This window comes from Saccopteryx leptura, chromosome 3 (genome assembly GCF_036850995.1).
Source record: "Saccopteryx leptura isolate mSacLep1 chromosome 3, mSacLep1_pri_phased_curated, whole genome shotgun sequence".
NCBI classification, from domain to species: domain Eukaryota; kingdom Metazoa; phylum Chordata; class Mammalia; order Chiroptera; family Emballonuridae; genus Saccopteryx; species Saccopteryx leptura.
In genome coordinates this window covers 324905523-324930115 of record NC_089505.1, presented here as the reverse complement: position 1 = coordinate 324930115, position 24593 = coordinate 324905523, and the positions used below count along the sequence as shown (strand labels likewise).

The following is a 24593-nucleotide window of genomic DNA, read 5'->3' as shown; positions in this document are numbered from 1 at the left end:
CATTAATAATAATGGCAATTATATTATTTAATAAAGTTTATTGATGGTAAGAAAAATTTGTATTTTGTTTTATCCCAAAAACGAACAGAACTTTCCGGTGGACCGTATATAAAGCAGATTTTGATAGACATAAGGGAGAGGCTGATAGCAATATAGTAATATAAGGAATTTCAATACCCACTGACATTAATGAATAATACTTCCAGACAGAAAATCAATAAAGAAACAGCAGCCTTAAATAACACACTAAATCAACTAAAATTAACTGATAGCTTCAAAATACTTCACAAAGCAGCAGAATATGAATTCTTTTCCAGTTCACATGGTACACTCTCTAGGATAGAGCACATGTTAGGACATGAAACAAGTCTCAATAAATTTAAGACTGAAATCATATCAAGTATCTTCTCTGACCACAATGGCACAAAACTAGAAATCAACTACAATAGAAAAACTGGAAAACATTCAAACACTTGGAGGGTCAAGAGCATTTTATTAAATGATGAATGGGTTAACAATGAGAAGAAATCAATGATTTCCTTGAAAGAAATGAAAATGAACATACAACCCAAAATCTATGTGACATAGCAAAAGCAGACCTCAGAGAAAAATTCGTAGCATTATAGGCAGGCCTCAAGAAGCAAAAAAAAAAAACTCAAATAAGCAATCTAATCCTGCACCTAAAAGAAATAGAAAAAACAACAACAAAAAGCCCAGAGAAGGTAGAAGGAAGGAAATAATAAAGACCAGAACATAAAAAAATAGCATAGAGGCTAAAAAACAATACAAAAGATCAATAAATTCAAGACCTAGTTCTTTTAAAGGTAAGTAAGATTGGTAAACCTTTAACTAGACTCATCACAAAAAAAAGAGAGGACCCAAGTATATAAAAATAGAAATTAAAGAGGAGAAGTAACAGCTGACATCACAGAAATACAAATGATTGTAAGAAAATACAGTGAAGAACTATATGCAAAAAAATTGGACAATCTAGGCAAAATGAATTAATTCCTAGAAACATACAATCTTCCAAAACTGAATATGGAAGAAAAAGAAATCCTGAGTAGATGATTACAAGAAATGAAATTGAGAGGGGAGGGCATTATGGGGAGGGAGACAGGGGGGATGTAGTGGGGGACCACGGGTGACATTAGAATCTATGTAAACACAATAAATAATTTAAAAAATGAAATTGAAATAGTTATCAAAAAACCAACAGCAAACAAAAGTCCTGGAACAGATGGTGTCACAGGCAAATTTTACCAAACATTCAAAGAACTAAACCTGTCCTTATCAAGCTATTTCAAAAAAACTCAAGATCAAGAAAGACTTCAAAGCTCATTTTATGCAACAAACATTATCCTAATTTAAAAACCAGGTAAAGGCCTGAGCAGGCAGTGGTGCAGTGGGCAGGGGTTCCCAAACTATGGCCTGCGGGCCGCATGCGGCCCTGAAGCCATTTATCCAGCCCCCCCCCCCCTGCCGCACTTCCGGAAGGGGCACTTCTTTCATTGGTGGTCAGTGAGAGAAGCACTGTATGTGGAGGTCCTCCAAAGGTCTGAGGGACAGTGAATTGGCCCCTTGTGTAAAAAGTTTGGGAACCCCTGGAGAGTGTCGGACTGAGATGCGGAGGATCCAGGTTCGAGACCCAGAGAATAAACATCATTAAAATGTCTATACTACCCAAAGCATATAGATTCAATGCTTGAGCACGGGCTCATCTGGCTTGAGCAAAAAGCTCACCAGCTTGGACCCAAGGTCGCTGGCTCGAGCAAGGGGTTTCTCGGACTGCTGAAGGCTTGCGGTCAAGGCACATATGAGAAAGCAATCAATGAACAACTAAGATGTCGCAACAAAAACTGACGATTGATGCTTCTCATCTCTCTCTGTTCCTGTCTGTCTGCCCTTATCCATCCCTCTCTCTGACTCTCTCTGTCCCTGTAAAAAAAAAAGGACAGGTAAGGACACTACAGAGAAAGAAAAATATAGACCAATATCCCTGATAAACACAGATGCTAAAATTCTCAACAAAATATTAGAAAACCATATCTAGAAATATATTATAAAGATCATACACCATGATTAAGTAGGATTTATTCTAGTGAGGCAAGGGTGGTACAATATTTGCAAATCAATAAATGTGATTTATCATATAAACAAAGTGAAGGATAAAAATCACATGAGTATATCAACAGATGAAGAATAAGTATTAAAAAAATCCAGCACCCATTTATGTTAAAATTATCAGCAAAGTGGAAATAGAGGGAGCATATCTCAACAGAATAAAGGCCATATATGACAAAGTGACAGCCAACACCATACTCAATGGGCAAAAATTAAAAGCAATTCCCTAAAGATCAGGAACAAGACAGGGATGCCCCCTTTCACCACTCTTATTCAACATAGTTCTGGAAGTCCTAGCCATAGCAATCAGACAAGAAGAAGAAATATAATACATCCAAATTGGAAAAGAAGTAGTAAAACTATCATTTGTTGATGACATGATACTGTACATAGAAAACCCTAAAGTCTCAGTCAAAAAACTACTAGGCCTGATAAATGAATTCATCAGGTAGCAGGATATAAAATTAATACTCAGAAATCAGTGGCATTTTTATACACCACAATAAACTGTCTGAAAGAGAAATTAAGGAAACAATACCCTCACTATTGCAGCAAAAAGAATAAAGTGCCTAGGAGTAAATTTAACCAAGGAGGTTAAAGACTTGTACTCGGAAAATGATAAAACATTGATAAAAGAAATCAAGGAAGATATAAACAAGTGGAGGCATATATCCTGTTCATGGATAGAGAGAATAAACATCATTAAAATGTCTATACTACCCAAAGCAATCTATAGATTCAATGCAATTCCTATTGAAATACCAATGGCATACTTCAAGGATATAGAACAAATATTCCAAATATTTATATGGAACTAGAAAAGGACCTGAATAGCCTCAGCAATCTTGAAAATGAAGAACAAAGTGGGAGGTATTACACTTCCTGATATCAAATCATAGTACAAAGGCACTGCAATCAAAACAGCTTGGTACTGGCATAAGAACAGGCATACAGATCAATGGAACAGAACTCAGAAATAAACCTATGCCTTTATGGTCAATTGATATTTGACAAAGGAGGCGAGAGTATACAATAGAGTAAAGACAGACTCTTCAATAAATGGTGTTGGGAAAATTGGACAGATACATGCAAAAATATAAAACTAGATCACTAACTTATACCATTTAAAACAATAAATGCAAAATGGATAAAAGACTCACATGTAAGCTGAGAAAACATAAAAATCCTAGAGGAAAACATAGGCAGTAGACTCTCAGACATCTCTCACAGCAATATTTTTACTGATATATCTCCATGGGCAGTGAAATAAAGGACAAAATAAACAAATGGGACTATATCAAACTAAAAAGCTTTTGCACAGCAGAAGACATCACTAACAAAAAGACAACCAACCTACTCTATGGGAGAACAATTTCGCCGATATATGTGATAAGGTGTTAATAACTAAAATATATAAAGAACGTGCAAAACTGAACACCAGGAAAAGAAACAATTCATTAAAAAATGGGCAAAAGACCTGAATAGATACTTCTCCAAAGAGGACATACAGATGACCAACAAGTATATGAAAAAATGCTCAATGTCACTAATCATTAGAGAAACACAAATTAAAACCACAATGAGGTATCACCTCATACCTGCCAGAATAGCTTTCATTAACAAATCAACAAACAACAAGTGCTGGTGAGGGTGTGGAGAAAAGGGAACCCTCCTGCACTGCTGGTGGGAATGCAGACTCATGAAGCCACTGTGGAAAAACAGTATGGCATTCCTCAAAAAATTTAAAATGGAACTGCCTTATGACCCAGTTATCCCACTTCTAGGAATATATCCTAAGCATCTCAAACACTAATTCAAAAGAAGATATGCACCCCCATGTTCATCACAGCATTGTTTGCAATAGCCAAGTCTGGAAACAACAATCCAAGACTCCATCAGTGGATGAGTGGATAAAAAAACTATGGTACATTTACACAATGGAATACTACCTGGCCATAAAATAGAGGTAATCTTACCTTTTGCAACAGCATGGATGGACCTCAAGATTATTATGCTAAGTGAAATAAACCAGGGAGGGAAAGACAAATACCATATGATCTCACTTTATGTGGAATCTAATGAACACAATAAACACAGAAATAATAGAAACAGAGGCAGGGTCAAAGGGACAGATGGATAGCTGTCAGAGGGAAGGGAGAAGAGGGGACTGGATCAAAAAAAGTGAAGGGATTAGCCAAAAACATATATATGATACATAACACATATATACAGACAACAGGGTAGCAATTGCCACAGGAAAATAAACAGAGGTTGGGGGGGTCAAAGTGGGAGGAAATGTGGGTGGAAAGAGACTGCATGGGGCACAGAGGGGTACGATGTAGTGTGTAGATGGTGTTATAGAGTGGGACACTTGAAACCATGTCAACACATTAAAAATAAAAAATGTTTAGCCTGACCAGGCGGTGGCGCAGTAGATAAGAGCATCGGACTGGGATTTTGAGGACCCAAGTTCAAGACCCCAAGGTTGCCAGCTTGAGCGCAGGTTCATCTGGTTTGAGCAAAGCTCACCAGCTTAGATCCAAGGTCACTGGCTCAAGCAAGGGGTTACTCGGTCTGCTGTAGCCCCACGGTCAAGGCACATATGAGAAAGTAATCAATGAACAACTAAGGTGTTACAACGAAAAACTGATAATTGATGCTTCTCATCTCTCTCCATTCCTGTCTGTCTGTCCCTATCTATCCCTCTCTCTGACTCTCTGTCTCTGTAAAATAAATAAATAAATAAATAAATAAAAATTTTAAAGATACAAAGAAAAAAGAAAAAAATGATATCTTGCCACTTGTAATAACATAGATGGATCCTGAGGGTATTATACTAACTGAAATAAGTCAAACAGAAAAGGACAAAAATAAATGATTTCACTCATAAGTGAAATAAATAAAAAAGAAAGAAAACAAGCAAAACAAAAAAACTCATAACTACTGACAACAGAATGGGGGTTACCAAAAGGGAAGAAGATTAGAAGGAGGGTGAAATGGTTAAAAGGGTTTCAAATAACAAATGGAAAGTAGACTTGGTAGTGAGCACACAACAGAACACACAGACAGCAAGTTATTATGTTGTATGCCTGAAATTTGAGGTAACCAATGTTACCTCAACTTTTTTTAAATCTAAAAAAAAAGAAAATATGAAAATGAAAAGGCAAGCCACAGAAAAACTATTTGCAATATGCTCAGAAAAGAACTTGTATTTAAATTATATAAGAACTCTTAGAACTCATTAATAAAAAGATACAACCAAATTTTAAGATGAGCAAAATATCTGAATAAATACTTCATAAAGCAAGATACAAGTACGGTCAATAACCACAGGGAAAAAAGGATCATTATCAACTACCACGGAAATTCAAATTAAAACTACAGTAGGTTAACATTATACCCCCATTGTAAGGGCTAAAACAAAAAAAACCGGCAATAGCAGTTGTTGATAAGGATGTCAAGTGACTGAAACTATTCTGTATTGCTGGTGAGAACATAAAATGGAGCAACTAGCTTGAAAAAGAGATATTTTAGAGTAGCTTGAAACTGGAAACCATCAAATGTCTATAAATAAACCATGATGTATCATCCCTAGAATGGAATACTCTCTGTGCCACAGTTCAAATCAGTCTTCATGAACTAGATTGTGAATTTGACTACCACTTATAACACTGCTCCAAAGAAAACATGTACTACAACTCTTCAATATTTTCCTTCAAAGCCAACCTATGATTTCTAATTCCATAACATCCAGCCTGTACAGTAGGTACTTCCAGACACCTTTACAATGCTCAGAACCACAATCACAAATACACAGTCCTTAGCCAGCTGAGACATGTTTCTAAATTTGCAGGCTCAAATTCTGCAACCACACCCAAGGGCAAATGGGCTCTCCTTATTCTTGAAGTAACAGTAACATAAGAATCTTATCTTAACATATCAGCTGACCCTCACCTTTCAGGGAGGTGTTTCCTCATCCACCTCCCCTCCTTTCAAAGAAGCCCTGACATTCCAGCCATTCTTTGCTTCCACCTCTCACTGCCACTTTCTGAAGAATCTTGGCTCTGAGGCCCTGATCGGATCTGATATGTTCCTAGTTTTCTTTCAATATGGCTGCTGCCCCTGTGACTGATTAATAACCAAGCTTTTTTTATTTAAATACTACAAAAGGTAATAAATCAACTTGTATTTATTTTTTACATGTGCATGCACAAGATTGGATTTTAATTTTAGCATGAAAAGATATTTTTAAATGTAAGTTAAATATTAATACCTGTTTCAGAAAAGATTCCAGAGCTGAATGTGCAGCTTTTTTCAATTCTATGTTTGCATGGCTACACCATTTTGATAATACTTCAAATAAAGAAATGTAGTTGTCTAGGAGGCAGGTGCTAAACTGAGAAGCATGCAGTGTAAATAAGCACAAGCCAGCTGCAAAAACAAAAATCATTGCATTTAAAATAGGACCACAAAAACTAAGAAAACTTCAATATATGTCAAACTTTTAAATATGCTCTTGAAGATCCAGTAACATTACATTATAATGACCTACGGATCCTGATGAGAGCTCTGATGACAACACCATCCATTTGAATCAACAGGCCCGTGATTTTGCAAATGAGCCCCAAAACAGTTCAGAAATAGTAGCAAACCTTCTGGATCATATAAAAGATGCTCTAAAGTAAAAAATTTTAAATCATGTAATCTAGGTGTAACCATTTCAACCAAAAGTTGTGTGCTAAAAACAAAATGGCCAAAAGGCTCCCTATAAATACTTTGCCTGAAACATCACAGATGTTATCACATTTGCTTTGTTTTATTAGTTTGTTTCTTTATTGTTAGACCAACAGCTTTATTCCATGTCAGCCTCAGGCTCAAGGGATCCAGGCATCAGCCCTGCAGCCACATTTACTTGCATTTGTAGTTTGATATTAATTTAATAACCTGAACTATTCTCTCTCATTAAATATAGAATCTTACCTAAGGGCACCGCATATCTCTTCAGATCAATCTATTTAAATAAAAAAAATTACCATCAATATTTGACAATCACAAGTCTCAACAGTAAATAATTAGAATAATACTAATACCACCTGAGGATGAATTGCCTTTAATGCAAAGCTGAAAATATCCCTTGAAGTCTGGGGATCTGGGGGAAAGACACAAAGAAGCCTCTGTTACAAATCATAACAGTATCATCTGACAAACCTCACAAAAGACTTTACAACTAACAACTGTATTTCAGACAGCTTGACATCTATATTAACCCTAACAGTCTCTTGTAAATTCAGGAGTAACATCTTCTATCATTAAGTGCAGCTAGAGAGCTGTAAGTTATTACTGCTGCACAGTTATTACTTCAGTCAATTAAAAAAAATCTGGAATACAGACATAAGTTTATATCCCAACTTATCACTTACAAACTCTGTTAGAGAATCTCTCAGGGCCTCAGTTTTCTTATCTGTAAAAAGGGGCACCATATGCCTTCTTTTCGATTGTTTGGAGGATTAAACAAGGTCAAACACATTATTATTCTCCTAATACTCCCAAGCATTTATCCCACACATAGTATATGCCAAATAATTATAGGAATTAACAACAATGAAAATATGATCATTGAGCTTAGTAAACTTATTACCTAAAAGGGAAGATAACACAAGCAATCAACTATAATCTGAGGCTCTTACTCTGGCCTGACAGACATCACAATTACTTGTATAACTGTATCCCACCAGTAGTTGCTGCAGCTGTCCAGAAATCATGCTTTGATTCATCACTGAGTTCTCTGCTCTTGTAACAGTGACTGGCAAAGAGCAAAGGTTCAAGAATTGTATTGATTGCCAGGACTGATACATTTGAAACAGACCAGACATGAATACGGGTGAAGGGATCAGAGAGGGCTTAACATGAGAAACATCAGCATGTTTGGAGATAATGCCATGAAAGAGATAGAAAAAAGCTACTTTGCCATTCAATACAAGAAGAGATCTTTTATGGCTGTAAGAAAAGGTACCAGTTGGGGAAAAAGTTATTTAATTGAAAGTGACAGTGTAAACACAGGTGTGTAGTCACAGAGCACCAGGCATTGTCAGTGTACAGCTGATCTGGAAAGGGTGATCTTTGTGAACACAGTGAGGCCCATGGAGTCAAGGGCCTGAGCTCTCAGCAGTGGGAATGGCCACCTTCCCAGTCTTTCTGTCTTTTCTCAGGCTCTGCCTCCCACTGTCCACTCTCATGTTCACCTCTCTTTTCTAATGAACCACTTCCTCTATAAGCATGTTCAGTTGAAGCTGCCCTGGTTGAGCTGGACTCACTCTGCCACACCGATTTCTTTGAATTTGGACGCCACCCAGAGCAAGGCAGTAAGTACCACACCTCCTACAGATTCTCTTCTTACACCCTGGCCTTAGTTTCTCTGTACTTGCTCTCTAATTTTGCTCACTCATAGCTTTACATATTATCTCTATGCTGAAGACCTCCAAATTTGTATCTTGAAGTCTAATTTCTCCTGTAAGATCCCATCTTACATATGCAACTGCACAGTAAACATAAGCCTAAATGTTCCATGGGTTCCAGGTTTCTGCCTGAAATTGCTCCTCTCCCATCCCAGCAAGCTTAAAAATCAGTGCATGACCTTCAGTTGCTCACTCCCACACTCAAGAGCAAAGTCTCTCAATACTACACTAATACATCTCTCACATCCAAAAGCAGTCGAACAGAACTCTACAAAATATCAATTGGCCTATACCCATTCCTTATTATTTTTTTAAATGGCACCTGAATAGGTGGTCTGAGGACTACTAAATAAAGCCTCTCTACCAAGACTGGGAAATGTAGCAGATCTCAGTAAGCAGGATGGCAGTCAAAATGAGGAGACAAAGAATATGTCCCAAATGAAAGATCAGAACAAAAAACGACTTGAAAAAGAGCTAAACAAAACGCAGACAAACAATCTAGCACATGCAGAGTTCAAAACACTTTTCTAAGGATGTGCAATGAACTCAGTAAGAACTTGAACACATAACACACGAAGATAGAACATATAAAAAAGTCATAAATAAAGAATATAATAACTGAAATGAGTAATACATTAGAAGAAATCAACAGTAATTAAATAGCATAGAGGATAGAATCAGAGATTTAGAAGACAAGGTAGCAGAAAATGCCCAATTAGAACAGAAAAATAAAATAAAAAAGGAATCTTAAATAAAAACAGGGTAGTTTAGGGGCCCTCTGAGAAAACATCAAGCATAACAACAATGGAATCACACAGGTACCAGAGATAGAGCAAGGAACTGAAAACCTATTTGAAGTAATAATGACAGAAAACATTCCTAACCTGGTGAAGGAAATAAGACTCACAAGTCTAGGAAGCGCAGAGAGTTCCTAACAAGATGAGCCCAAAGAGGCCCACACCAAGACACATCATATTTAAAATGCCAAAGGTTAAAGACAAAAGTGAGAATTTTAAAAGCAACAAGAGAAAGACAGTTAAATACCTACAAGGGAGCTCCCATAAGACTGTCAGTTGATTTCTCAACAGAAATTTTGCAAGCCAGAAGGGGCTGGCATGAAATATTCTAAGTAGTGAAAAGTCAGGACCTACATTCAGGATTGCTCAATCTAAAAGCAAGGCTATCATTTGGAATTGAAGCACAGAAAAATAACTTCCCAGACAAGAAGAAGCTAAGGGAGTTTATCACCACCAACCAGTATAAAGGGCATCTTAAAGGAGGAAAAAAAGATAAATAATATGTAAATAGCAATAACTACATACCTATCAATAAATCCTTTAATATACATGGATTAAATGCTCCTATCAAAAGACATGGAGTGGCTGAATGGATAAACAAACAAGACCCACAAATATGCTGCCTCTAAGACACCCACTTCTCCAGATCAAATGACACACACATACTAAAAGCAAAGATATGGAAATATTTCATGCAAATAGAAACAAAAAAAAAGCTGTAGTAGCAATAGTTGTAACAGACAAAATAGACTTTAAAACAAAGGCGATAACAAGAGCAAAGAAGGACCCAACAATTCCACTTCTGGGTATTTATTCAAAGAAACTCAGAATACTAATTCAAAAAGACATATGCATCACTATTTTCACTGCAGCATTATTTATAATAGCCAAGATATGGAAGCAACCTAAGTGTCCTTCAATAGACACAATGGAATATTACTCAGCCAAAAAAAGAATTAAATCTTGCTTCTAAAACAACATGGAAGGACCTAGAGGGTATTATGCTTAGTGAAATCAGTCAGACAGAGAAAGACAAATAACACATGATTTCATTTATATGTAGAATTGAAAAAACAAAATAAACAAGCAAAAGAGAAATTCATAGATACTGAGAACATTTTGATGATTGTCAGATGGGAGTGGGGTTGGATGGATAAGTGTAAAGGGGAAGGGATTAAGATGTGCAATTTGCCATTATAAAAAGTCATGGGGATGTACAGTAAAGTACAGAATAGGGAATATAGTAAGATTATAATAATTATGTATACTGTCAATGGAGACTATTGGGATGATCACTTCAAAAGTCATATAAATGTCTAATCACTATATTATACACATGAAACTAATATAATATTGTACATCAACTGTAATTGAAAAAAAACTATTTTTTAAAATAAATTTCTTAAGGCATATAATACTATCAGAGTAAATCCTCTAAACCAGTGGTTCTCAAAGTGGTTCTTTTTGAAGTCAGGGTGCATTTAAAATCCTACAAATCGCCTGACCAGGCGGTGGCGCAGTGGATAGAGTGTCGGACTGGGATGCAGAGGACCTGGGTTCGAGACCCCGAGGTCTCCAGCTGGAGCGGGCTCATCTGGTTTGAGGAAGAGCCCACCAGCTTGAACCCACGGTCGCTGGCTCCAGCGGAGGGTTGCTTGGTCTGCTGAAGGCCCGCGGTCAAGGCACATATGAGAGGGCAATCAATGAACAACTAAGGTGTTGCAACGTGCAATGAAAAACTAATGATCGATGCTTCTCATCTCTCTCCGTTCCTGTCTGTCTGTCCCTATCTACCTCTCTCTCTGACTCACTCTCTGTCTCTGTAAAAAATAAATAAAAATTAAAAAAATAGAACTTCTCCCCTCCCTTTCCCTTCTCCCTCTCCTCGCTCTCCCCTTCTCTCCCCTCCCCCTCTCTCCCCCTCTCTTCTCTCTCCCCTCTCTTCCCTCCTTCTCCTCTCTCCCCCTCTCTCCCATCCCTTTCTCCTCTCCCCTCCTCTCTCCCCTCCCCCTCTCCTCTGTCTCCATCTCTCTCCTCTCCCCTCCCCCTCTTTCCCCTCACCTCTATCCCCACTCCCCTCCTCTCTCCCCCTCTCTCCCCTCCCCTTCTCTCTCCTCTCTTCCCTCCCCCTCTCCCCCTCTCCTCTGTCCCCTCCCCCTCTCTCTTCTCTCCCCTCCTCCTCTCACCCTCTCTCCCCTCTTCCTCTCTCCTTTCTCTTACCTCCTCTCTCTCCCCTTCTCTCCCCCCCACTCCCCTCTCCCCCCTCTCCTCTCCCTCCCCTCTCTCCCCCGTCTCTCCTCTCTCCCCTCCTCCTCTCTCCCCTTCTCCTCTCTCTCACCCTCTCTCCCCTCTTAAAAAAGAAAAAAAAATAAGATAAAAATAAAATAAAATAAAATAAAATAAAATAGGCCCTGGCCGGTTGGCTCAGTGGTAAAGTGTCGGCCTGGCATGCAGAAGTCCCAGGTTCGATTCCCGGCCAGGACACACAGGATAAGTGCCCATCTGCTTCTCCACCCCTCCCCCTCTCCTTCCTCTCTGTCTCTCTCTTCCCCTCCCACAGCCGAGGCTCCATTGGAGCAAAGATGGCCCGGGAACTGGGGATGGCTCCTTGGCCTCTGCCCCAGGCGCTAGAGTGGCTCTGGTCGCAACAGAGCGACGCCCTGGAGGGGCAGAGCATCGGCCCCTGGTGGGCAGAGCATTGCCCCCTGGTGGGCGTGCCGGGTGGATCCCAGTCGGGCACATGCGGGAATCTGTCTGACTGTCTCTCCCCGTTTCTAGCTTCAGAAAAATATAAAAAATAAACAAATTAATTAATTAATTAATTAAATAAAATAAAATCCTACAAATCATTGTAGGTGCACTATATACAAATCTCTAAGAAATATGTTATAATAATTAAGTCAAATATTAAAGAAAAAAATACATCAAGTCCAAGCGTGCTTTCACAGTAATTAAATGAAATAAATATGACAAAATTAAATTCATTCTGACATTAGAAAACATTTTTGTTACATTTTTTGTTATGTTTTTTTAGAATTCATAAAAAAGAAGGGTTAAGGCCCTGGCCGATTGGCTCAGCGGTAGATCGTCGGCCTGGCGTGTGGGGGACCCGAGTTCGATTCCCGGCCAGGGCACACAGGAGAAGCGCCCATTTGCTTCTCCACCCCGCCCTCTCCTTCCTCTCTGTCTCTCTCTTCCCCTCCCGCAGCCGAGGCTCCATTGGAGCAAAGATGGCCCGGGCACTGGAGATGGCTCCTTGGCCTCTGCCCCAGGTGCTAGAGTGGCTCTGGTGGCGGCAGAGCGACGCTCTGGAGGGGCAGAGCGTCGCCCCTGGTGGTGGGCGTGCCGGGTGGATCTCGGTCAGGCGCATGCGGGAGTCTGTCTGACTGTCTCTCCCCGTTTCCAGCTTCAAGAAAAATACAAAAAAAAAAAAAAAAAGAGGGGGTAAAAAATTAAAAGAAAGTTACTTTTTTATATACGTATATAGATACAATCTTAGTAAGATTTAGTAAATTCAGCAGGTCCCAGCGCAAATGTGTTAAGTTTTTTCATTCTTGTGTTTATGAGAAACATGAGCCTGATGTGTCCTAGCAATTTCTTCAATGTTTGGGCATATATTTGAAAGGCAAACTCTCATTTCCTTGTCAATACATTGAAGAATTCTTCTCTTTTTACTCTTAATTATGTTGAGTGCAGAAAACCCCACCATACATAACATCTTAACTTTACACCAAACAAAGGATAGAACAAATTTGCCTCCAGTCTTTCCAGGGAACATGGGGGATAGTGTAAACAATCCAGCACCACAGCTTAACAGCCTTTTGCAACCTAATCAGGCAAGTGAGGTGAGGGGTTGGGCAGACTGTCAGCTACAGCCAATTCCCCACACCTCTGTCCCTCCAAAATCTAAATTCCAGAAACCCTGTTGGTTTTTTGGTCCTCAACAGGCACATATTTCTCTGGAATACCATAGGGCACACACCTGGAAATCTAGGGCACACTAAAACAACACAGCAAAATGAACCAAAACCCACAACCTAAACCAGCGGTAGTCAACTTTTTAAACCTACCACCCACTTTTCTATCTCTGTTAGTAGTAAAATTTTCTAACTGCCCACCGGTTCCACAGTAATGGTAATTTTTTTTTAATCTTTTTTTTTATTTTTTACAGAGACAGAGAGAGAGATAAATAGGGACAGACAGAAAGGAATGGAGAGAGATGAGAAGTATCAATCATCAGTTTTTTGTTGTGACACCTTAGTTGTTCATTGATTGCTCTCTCATATGTGCCTTGACAGCGGGCCTTCAGCAGACCGAGCAACCCCTTGCTCAAGCCAGTGACCTTGGTTCCACGCTGGTGAGCTTTGCTCAAACCAGATGAGCCCGCACTCAAACTGGCGACCTCGGGGTCTCGAACCTGGGTCCTTCCACATCCCAGTCCGACGCTCCATCCACTGCGCCACTGCCTGGTCAGGCAAGTAATGGTAATTTATAAAGTAGGGAAGTAACTTTACTTTGTAAAATTTATAAAGCAGAGTTACAGCAAGTTAAAGCATATAATAATTACTTACCAAGTAATTTATGTTGGATTTTCGCTAAGTTTGGCAGAATAAATCTTTTTAAAACATCTTACTATAGTTAAATCTATCTTTTTATTTATACTCTGGTTGCTCCACTACCTCCCACCATGAAAGCTGGAACGCCCACTAGTGGGCAGCAGGGACCAGGTTGACTACCACTGATCTAAGGGAGAAGAGTTTAGCGTCTTTGACTAAATAGGTAATGCATGTTTTAAAAATTCCTGTAGCAATGAGATAACAACTCACACCTGTTAGATTAGCTATTATCAACAAGACAGGTAATAGCAAATGTTGGAGAGGCTGTGGAGAAAAAGGAACCCTCATACACTGTTGGTGGGAATGTAAAGTAGTACAACCACTATGGAAGAAAGTATGGTGGTTCCTCAAAAAACTAAAAATAGAACTGCCTTATGACCCAGCAATCCCTCTACTGGGTATATACCCCAAAAACTCAGAAACCCTGATACGAAAAGACACATGCAGCCCCATGTTCATTGCAGCATTGTTCACAGTGACCAAGACATGGAAACAACCAAAAAGCACTTCAATAGAAGACTGGATAAAGAAGATGTGGCACATATACACTATGGTATACTACTCAGCCATAAGAAATGATGACATCAGATCATTTACAACAAAATGGTGGGATCTTGATAACATTATACAGAGTGAAATAAGTAAATCAGAAAAAAACAAGAACTACATGATTCCATATGTAGGTGGGACATAAAAATGAGACTAAGAGACATGGACAAGAGTGTGGTGGTTATGGGGGGGGAGAGGGTAAGGGGGAGGGGGGCACAAAGAAAACTAGATAGAAGGTGACGGAGGACAATCTGACTTCGGGTGATGGGTATGTAACATAACTGATTGACAAGATAACCTGGACATGTTTTCTTTGAATATATGTACCTTGCTTTATTGATGTCACCCCATTAACATTAATAAAAATTTATTTATAAAAAAAAATTCCTGTAGCACACTGGTTAAAAATCACTAGAATGAAGAATAGAAGAAAATAACTGCAAATCATGTATCTGATAAAGAATTGCTTTCCAGAATATATACAAAACTCCTACAACTCAACAACAAAAAGTCAAACAATCCAATTAAAAAATAGGCAAAGGATTTTGAATAGACATTGCTCCAAACAAATATTCAATAAACAGATGAAAAGACATTCAAAATTAGTAGTATTAAGGGAAATGCAAAAACAAACCACATTGAGACTCCACTTCACACCTGTTAGTGTGGCTAGTACCAAAAATCAGTAAATAACAAGCATTGGTGAGGATGTGGAGAAATTAGAAGCCTTCTGCATTGCTGGTGGGAATGTAAGATAGTGCAGCTACAGTGAAAAGCAGTATGACAATTCCTAAAAAAAATAAATATAGAATGATCAAATGATCCAGCAATCAAAACTTGTGCTTATATACCCCCAAAATTAGAAAACGGACTCCAAATAGATATCTGCACACCCATTTCCAGCAGCAATAGTCAAAAAGTAGTAGCAACACAAGTGTACTCTGTTGTATGAATGAATAAACAAAATATAGAGTATGTAGACATAAAACTGAGTTTTACTCAGCTTTAAAAAGGAAATTCTGACACACATTACAACATGTATGAACCTTAAAGCCATTAGGCTAAGTGAAATAAGCCAGCCACAAAATGTTACATACTACAAGTCCATTTATATAACCATGAAATAATAAAATTCAGGATGGAGATAGATCCATTGTGATTGCTACAGGAGGGGGGAGAAAGAGAGGTGATGTGGCTATGAAAGGTGAGCAGGCAGGATCCTTGTGCTGGACTGTTCAGTATCTTGAGTGTGAGGGTTCATACACAAATCTACACATGATAAAATTGCACAGAACTAAATACAGACACACAAATGTGTGCATATAAAACTAGTGAAATCTGAATAAGGTCAGTAGATTTTATCAATGTCAATATCCTGGTTGTGCTATTACTGTACTACATCACTAGCCAAAACTGGGTAAAATCATATGGAATCTGTTTTATTTCTCACAACTGCATGAGAACCCGAAATTGGTTTAAAAGTTCAAAAAATAAACAGGCAATTTATTTTAGACCGTAATTTTTGAATAAAGAAAGAAAATCAAATGAAATCAAGCAATACCTTCTTCCATGGACTTAGTGAAATTACACATAAGTGATGACAATCCTTTCAGACATCCAGCCACAACAGGGAGTTTGGGCTCTCTTACTGTTGATGTCATCTAAAAGGAAAGTTTTAAGAAGATACCATTAAAAAAAGAAAAGTACAGCCACAGAAGGAAGTAGAATATCATAAAGTTTACGTACCTGGGTCTTTAGTTCACACAGAAAAGCCCGAAACAGTTTTTCCGAATTATTTATCATCTCACTAGGATGAACTTCCCCTAATACTCCTAGGAGCTCGTATATTTTTTCTAAAACTAAAAAATAAATTTTAGATAAATAAAAGACTAAAATAACATTTATAAAATAAACTTTTATTTACTGATTTTTAGAGAAAGAAAGAGAAACATCGATTTGTTGTTCCACTTATTCATGCTGTCACTGGTTAATTTTTGCATGGGCCATGACCAGGGATAGAACCCACAACCTAGGCATGTCAGGAAGACGCTCTAACCGAGTAACTGGTCAGAGCAAAAATAGCATTTAAATAAGTTAACTAAACAAAAATGTATGAATAAGAAAATAAGAGGGTTAGTTCAAAAGTAAAAAAAAAAAAAAAAAAAATTTAGTTTTATGTACTAGAATCTTTCCTGATAATATTATGCAAATCTAGTATTATAAACTAAATTACATTTAATATGTGTTGTGAGATTTCTATTTAAACAAGTCACTTTCTAAAGATTAAAAGTTTTTGAAGGAAGGGGGGAGGGCATTGGGGAGAGGGGGGCAAAGGGGATGTTGAGGGGAACAGGGGGATGGGGATGTATTCAGTGGGATGTATTGTGTATACTGTGTAAACACAATAAATAAAAATCAATACAAAAAAAATTTTTTTAAGTTTTTAAGCAGAAGTCTTCACACATTGTTTTTGTTTGTTTCCATTTGGTTTATTTTCAGGAAAAAGGATTCCTCTGTAAAACATATAAATACCTTGGTAGAGACAAATCTAAGTTTTATACTAATAATTTCTACTATTAATTTGTCAAAATATTTTATAATAACATTTAAATGCACCTCACCTGTATCTGATACTTTTGTTTTCAGTGCAAGTTCTCCATAGAATTTGTTAAATAACTCCCCAATTCTAAATTCATCCATGAGTCTAGAACTTCTCAAAGTCTGAAGTAACTAAAAGAATACAAATAAGCAATGGCTCAAGAGGAAAATAATAAACAGACACGAGCTACCTATGTAAATCTGTATAAAGCAATGTTTCAGAACCATGTGTCTCTAGGGATTTACGCTTGGCCTTCCAGGGCTCTCTATGTAGCCAGATTATTTGGGAGTTAGAGGGTAAGAACATAGGGAGGTTATAAAGAGGAAGAGGATGTAAACTTAATTTTACTTTCTCAAGAAACCAGTAATGTAACTAAAACCATTCTATTGGAGGCATTTAAGAACCAACAAGGCTTTATGGAATTCTAAAACAGAGATGCAAAAAGAGAAATCCATCTAAGAGAGAGATACAAGAATAAGTCTCAATGACCACTTAAATACAACAATCAGACCCATTCTCATGGTAAGGTTTTAGGAAAAAACTCAGTTACAATGAAGTGAATTCTTGCAATTCTTAGTAATTTTAAGAATAAGAGTAAAGAAAGTTGTAGAAGTAGTAAATTTTTTAGTTATTTTCCCCCTTCATTCCCCTCAAAACCCAAAATATTTCCTTTGCTACCCAGAAGAGTCTGAAAACAAAATACCAACGTACTGTTGGGTGGTATCTGGAAAATGTGCATTTTAACCACCCATCAATGTGATTGAAGCCTATCCTCCAAGATGTCTCACCCCAAAACTCCAATTTTTAGTTTTTTAAGTCATTTGTTTAATATAAAATACATGTACTTAGAAATATAAAATTACCTTAATAAGAAGGTCTAGGGCTGGAATTTTACATTTAGCAGCTTTATCTTTTGTGTAAACACTGGTACAAGTATTCTAGGTTTTAAAGGAGACATAAAAAAAATCAGTAAGATCTAAAACTACATCTCTGAAAGGAGCAATACCAATATATGACATAATAAATTTAATGTATAACTGTTAAAAATATTAGCGTATAGAGACATACAAGTTAAAAATTACTGAAAATACTGATGCAATATGTTATGATAATAATATGAACAAAAACAAAAAAAAAACCCAAAAAACAAAAAAAAACACAAAGTAAATGGAGACCTCAGTAGGATTTTTTTTTAAATGTAAGTTACGCCTGACCAGGCGGTGGCGCAGTGGATAGAGCGTCAGACTGAGATGCGGAAAACCCAGGTTCGAGACCCCTGAGGTCGCCAGCTTGAGCGCGAACTCATCTGGTTTGAGCAAGGCTCACCAGCTTGGACCCAAGGTCGCTGGCTCAAGCAAGGGGTTACTCGGTCTGCTGTAGCCCCACGGTCAAGGCACATATGAGAAAGCAATCAATGAACAACTAAGGTGTCGCAATGAAAAACTAATGATTGATGCTTCTCAAGTCTCTCCGTTCCTGTCTGTCTGTCCCTATCTATCCCTCTCTCTGACTCTCTCTCTGTAAAAAAAAAAAAAAAAAAAAGTAAGTTACTCCTTATACACTTCCAACAGCACTTGTTTCCATATATCAAGAAAGAAAGAATAAATAACGAAAAAGATACTTCAGAGAAGAATAGCTGAGATTGTATAGGAACAGGAACTCTGGAAGGAAGCAACCGGTCTCCAAAACAAGGGTAAGTTTCTTAATTTCTAATCCTCATTTGTAAACTAGGGAAATGAAGAATATCTAACAGAGATTTGGTAAAAAATTAAATAACATTAAAGAACTTCACAAACTATAAAGTATTCTACAAATGTTACTCATACCATCGAGACGTTTTTAAATATTAAGAATCCAATCAAGAAAGAAGTCAAAAGAGAATAAAATCAAAACCTATTAAAACATTTTATATATATCAATATATTAGAGCTACTGATAATTTATAAAATAACTTCCCATAAATTATCTCCAATTGAACATATACTTCTTCATTAACACTTAGCATCCAATAACTAGAAGCAAATTTAGGACTGATAAAAACAAGTTACCTTGGCCCTGGTCAGTTTACCCAGTGGACAGAGCACCAGCCAGCATGCAGACATCCTGAGTAGTTTCCCCCAGTCAGGGCACACATGAAAAGCGACCATCTGCTTCTCTTCTCCACGTTCTCACCCCCCTCTCTCTCTTCTCTCTTGATCGGTTCAATCATCAGACCCAGGCAATAAGGACAGTAGGGGTGATCTCATCGCCAGCCTCAGGCACTGAGGATAGCTCAATTGATTCAAGCACTGGCCCCAGAGAGGAGCTACCAGGTAGATCCTGGTCGGGGCGCATGCGGGAGTCTGTCTCACTATCTCCCCTTCCTTCACTTAAAAATAAGTTACCTCAAGATGTAGCACTTGTTGAAAGTATATAAATCTAAGAAAGGACAACTTCAGTTATAATCACTAGTTGCAGAGTAAGTTATGAGCAAACCTTAGGAAAGGCAGTTTGAAAGAGAATAGGAGGCGCAAGACAGGCAAACATTTCAGATTATTGTCAAAGAAAACACATGAAAGTGTTCTAAAATCTCCCCAAAATTCAAAAATCCAACCTGTGACTTTTTATAAAAGGCTTTACTGAGTCTATGTGTAAAACATATCAAAAATAGTTATAAAAGTTATCAAAATAGTTTTTGACAAGGGCCTTACTTAACTTACTAAATTAAAAAAAAAAAGAATAGCCCACTTCATTTCTAACACAATCAAACAGAAAATGAGAAAGGCAGGAATAAAGTAAAATACAAGTTTAACTTACATCATAAATTAAAATGAATGTTGGTATATAATGAGGTGTGGTTTTTGCTCTTTACCTTAATATCAAGAGAATAAGGTGTGATCTTCTGGCCAATTTTTTCTACGAAAATACATAAAAATTTTAGGACTTCTTCTCGACAATCACGAAACTATAATAAAAGAAATACAAAATGTAGTAAATATGGATAAGAATAAGAGTCACCCCAACATAAAGGAATATACAAGAAAAGCAGAATGAAAATTTTCAACTTACTTCATCAACGCTAAGTGATTTCTGAACAAATACAAGCAAACCGAAATCTTTGGAGAAAACTAAGGAAGTCTGTAATGCTGGACAGGAAAAAAAAAAAAAAAGTAATTAACAAGTAGCACTCCATAAACCTATCCGAAAGGGTTTACATGTTTCTCAATTCAGCTTTTTAAGTAATAATAAGCTAACCTAAGGCTGCTGTATTTTTAGACAAGGAAATTCTAGATGATGTTCCACAGGGATGCAGGGAAGCCTGGGTAACCTATAAACTTGCTAACTTTACATGGCAAAAGGAAAGTTGCAAGTGAAATTATGGTTGTTAATCAGCTGGCCGTAACATAGTGAGATTATCTTGTATTATCCTGTGGGCCCAATGTAATCACATGCGTGAGCCCTAATCAGTGGAAGGAAGAAAAAGAGATGGGAAGAGAGGAGAGCAGAGAAGATTCCAAGCATGGGAGTTACCTGACATTCTATTGCCGGCCCTGATTATGGAGGAAGGTGACAGGTGATAGAAGAAATTCTAGAAGCAAGGAATGTCAGCAAGAAAAAAGGGACCTCAATCCTACAACTGCAATGCCCTAAATTTTGCTAAATATCTGAATGAAAAAGAAAATGAATTCTCCCCAAAAGTCTTCAGAAAGTAAAGTGGCCCTGTCTGATACTCTGGTTTTAGCTTGGTGAGACCTGTTTTGGTTTATGATTACAGAACTCTAATGTTAACAAATCTGTGTTGTTTTAAACCACTAAATTTAACAGCAGCAATCAATAGAAAACTAATATACTCCTCTATAACCTCACAAATGAATATAATACTAGGAAGCTAGGAAAATTCCCGGGCAAGTGAAATGGGGAAATTGAGACAAAATAATTAAATAAGACCAAATAATGTGACCAATTTATTAGCAACTAGTGAATCACAAGACCTTATCTTCCCTAACCAAGGACACCTGAGAACAAGTGGTTTATGTCTCCTTTCTGACCAGAGAATAAATAGCTTAAATCACCCCAGTCAGGGACATAGAGGACAGAGACCCAATTAATGTCATTTGTGCCAACTAAACCCAATGACAGATGCAGTCAGGGTAACAATTAACAAAATCCCGATTAGGACGAGACAGACCCAAGATAAAAAAAGTAAAACAGAAAAGCCAAAGAGAGAATAATCCCAAACTCCCCTATACAATTATTTTGATTAATTACCGTATTTCCCCGTGTATAAGACGCACCTTAATTTTGGGGCCCGAAATTAAAAACAAAAGTATTACATGAAGTTATTAAACTCAAGTTTTATTCATCATAATATTCATACAACTCCTCATCCCTGTCCCCATCCATTAGCTTGTTGTCATCTGTGTCTGATGACAAACCACTGTCCTCAACAATGAGCGCAAAAACAAGCGCAAAAAAGCGGGAAATGCAAGTAAAAAATCTACAACCTCTGTATAAGATGCACCCAGTTTTTAGACCCCAAATTTTTCAGGGGAAAGGTGCGTCTTATACATGGGGAAATCCAGTAATATATCTCAGGGACTTGATAAGGAAACTCTTGAGTTAAAATTTTTAGCTTTAGTTGTTGTTAATAGGCTTTGTATTTAATGTTTTAAATTTTAGTTTCAACCTAGGGATTTAGGGATTAATGCATGTAAACAGTTGTTGTTCCAAGCAATTAAGCATTTATACAGTCAAGCAATTAACCATTTGTTGAAAGGAGGACTGCAACTGTTCAAAGTGGTGTCTGAAATGCCTGACTAGAACCTGTTTCCAGGAGGCTTAGGAGCAATAAAGCTTCCTTCCTGAATCCTGACTCCTGAAGCAATTAATCTTTTGAATTCTAAATGCAGTGGATAGAGCGTCGGACTAGGATGTGGAGGATCCAGGTTTGAGACTCCGAGGTCGCCAGCTTGAGCACGGGCTCATCTGGTTTGAGTAAAAAAGCTCACCAGCTTGGACCCAAGGTCTCTGGCTTGAGCAAGGGGTTACTCAGTCTGCTGTAGCCCCACGATCAAGGCACACATGAGAAAGCAATCAATGAACAACTAAGGTGTCGCAACAAAAAACTAATGATTGATTCTTCTCATCTCTCTCCGTTCCTGTCTGTCTGTCCCTATCTATCCCTCTCTGACTCTGTGCTGTAAAAAAAAAAAAGGGCCTGCTTGAGATGAGATGCAAAAAAATGGCTTTTTTAGGGTACATAGCCTGCAGTCTTCTACATCACAGGCCCTCTGAATAAAGTGCCCATAAAGATTCAATCCTTGTCTCTTCATATTAGCTTTGCAGCAGCAGGTAGCACAGGTGACTTTCCTGTTTCAGACACACCTGGAAAGCTGATGAATAGTCTGCTGAAACCCTGCCCTTACATTTTATCCCACAGAAGAAAGGTTGAAAACCCTCAACACAAAGACCCGGCACAGGTTCACTCTAGAGCATTCCCATTCCTTTTCTCAGGCATGAACTTTTTACTGTCTTTCTCCTAAATTCTAAGGGTCCCCACACGACTTGCAACCAGGGGAACAGCAGGCAGCAGCAGCCCCTTGAGGGCTCACTCCCTGAACCTGTCTCCAAGTCCCCTTTATTTCTATAACTTTCCAGTGAGCTAAAAGCAGTCCCATCTTGGGTCACTTCTGTCACTGTGACTTTTACTTCTTAGTGAGCTAACAGCATCCCCACCTTGGCTCACTTACGGTATTTCCCACGTTTCTAGAAAGCCAAAGCAGAGCACCACCTGGGCTCTCTCCCATTGCTTCTTTGACCCTATGCCAGTGGTTCTCAACCTTTCTAATGCCGTGACCCCGCAATACAGTTCCTCATGTTGCGGTGACCCCAAACCAAAAAATAATTTTGGATGCTACTTCATAACTGTAATTTTGCTACAGTTATGATTCAGAATGTAAATACCTGATATGCATTATGTCTTTTCCGATGGCTTTAGGCGACCCCACTGGGGTCGCGACCCACAGGTTGAGAACCGCTGCCCTATGCTCTTCCCTTGTTTCACTGTCCTCAGCTTTATAAACATACTCTCAAAATCACCTGGACTTTGGGGTGAAATCTAGTCTGCTCCAAGTCAAGAACCCACACACTATTGGATGGCCTAAGGCAGACCCGCTCAAGGTAGGACCTACAATGACTATTCAGAGTAAACTTGGAACTTCATTGCAAACAAGAAAAAATAAAGAATTCTTAGAAACCCTGAGTCTAGAAATCACTTACATAGTTCTGTTAGTTTTTAAAACTTTCTCCATTAATATATCCTTGACAATATATAGGTACTATATAGCATATTGTTTAATTATGGTGGTGTTTATTTCTCCACTATATTCAACAAGGACAACCTCTTAGGAAGAAAATCTCACCTATCTTTTAAGGAAGAGAACACACCATGGAGACATTCTGCATACTTTTGTTTTTAAAAGGAATACGTTAGAAGTTTTCAAGCACTGATCTATTTTAAAAGTGCTAAGAGAGGTACTTTTACTACGAAGAGAAAAAGGTTATCACCCAGGCATTGCTAAAAAAGTTAAAAGAATAGCATGATTTTTCAGTTATATTTCTGCAACTCTTCTTCAAAGGAAGAACAGCAAATATAAGGGTTTGAAAATTGGTGAATTTAGGGCAGATTAAGGGGAAAGAAAAAACTTTAGTCCGTTCTCCCCACCTGCAATGGTTGACAAATTTAGGGCATTTTCACCAACTCCAGTTTTAAACTATCCTCTGATGTTTAAAATAAAATAAAATAAAAGCAGTAGATAAATCACTTATTATACACAACTACAGAAATTATGAAGACCCACAAACAAAATCTGGACACTCAAACACTGGGAGAGACGCTGCACTGTGAAACCCCAGCGCAAGTAAAAAAAAAAAACACAACAACACGGAAACACGCAGAAGCCTCGGCACCGCCTGACAGGTTAGAATAACACTCACCCAGCACCGCGGGGCCGGTGCTTAGCACGCACTCCTGCCCCAGACCCCTGATCAGCTGATAACTGGCCATCGCCGCGCTGCAACGGTCCGCAGTAGACAAGAACTGCTGCAGTTGCAGCAGAGAAGCCTGCACGCCGGACTTAGAGTCAGCCATGACCACCAGCCCCGACTCGGCCGACGCGCTCCCCCAACGCGGGCCGGAAATGCCGCGACGTTGGAAGGCGGGGTTCTCGGGACGGGACTTGCGGCGGCGCCGAGACCATCGCAGGAGGGTCCTCCCTGCAGTCCGCTTAGATGTGAACTTTAGACTTACGACAGGTTTATTAGTGTGTTGTACTTATGCACTTAACATGCATACAGTGACCCTTAGGGAGAAACAGGAATCCGACAGCGTGACCTAGGAAAATAGACGAGGAAGACGGTGAATTGGGAGTTGATTTACAGGAGGCAGAAAAAAAAAAAGCTAGGGTCTTCAGTC

The 24593-nt window shown here is 38.4% G+C and overlaps 1 protein-coding gene across 2 annotated transcripts in view; it reads right to left on the bottom strand.

The window, feature by feature from the left end:
* PRKDC (protein kinase, DNA-activated, catalytic subunit) overlaps window positions 1–24510 on the bottom strand; it is a 282873-nt gene extending 258363 nt beyond the window's left edge. For both annotated transcript variants that reach the window (XM_066379091.1, XM_066379092.1), the window contains exons 1-10: window positions 24116–24510; window positions 20189–20265; window positions 19992–20084; window positions 18004–18078; window positions 17163–17271; window positions 16288–16400; window positions 16103–16202; window positions 7218–7273; window positions 7105–7135; window positions 6398–6555 (exon numbers count right to left, since the gene is read on the bottom strand). In XM_066379091.1, the coding sequence (XP_066235188.1) occupies window positions 6398–6555; window positions 7105–7135; window positions 7218–7273; window positions 16103–16202; window positions 16288–16400; window positions 17163–17271; window positions 18004–18078; window positions 19992–20084; window positions 20189–20265; window positions 24116–24269 (966 nt within the window). In that variant the 5' untranslated portion in view covers window positions 24270–24510. The remainder of the gene's footprint in view (window positions 1–6397; window positions 6556–7104; window positions 7136–7217; window positions 7274–16102; window positions 16203–16287; window positions 16401–17162; window positions 17272–18003; window positions 18079–19991; window positions 20085–20188; window positions 20266–24115) is intronic.
* Between the last annotated feature and the right edge of the window lie 83 nt (window positions 24511–24593).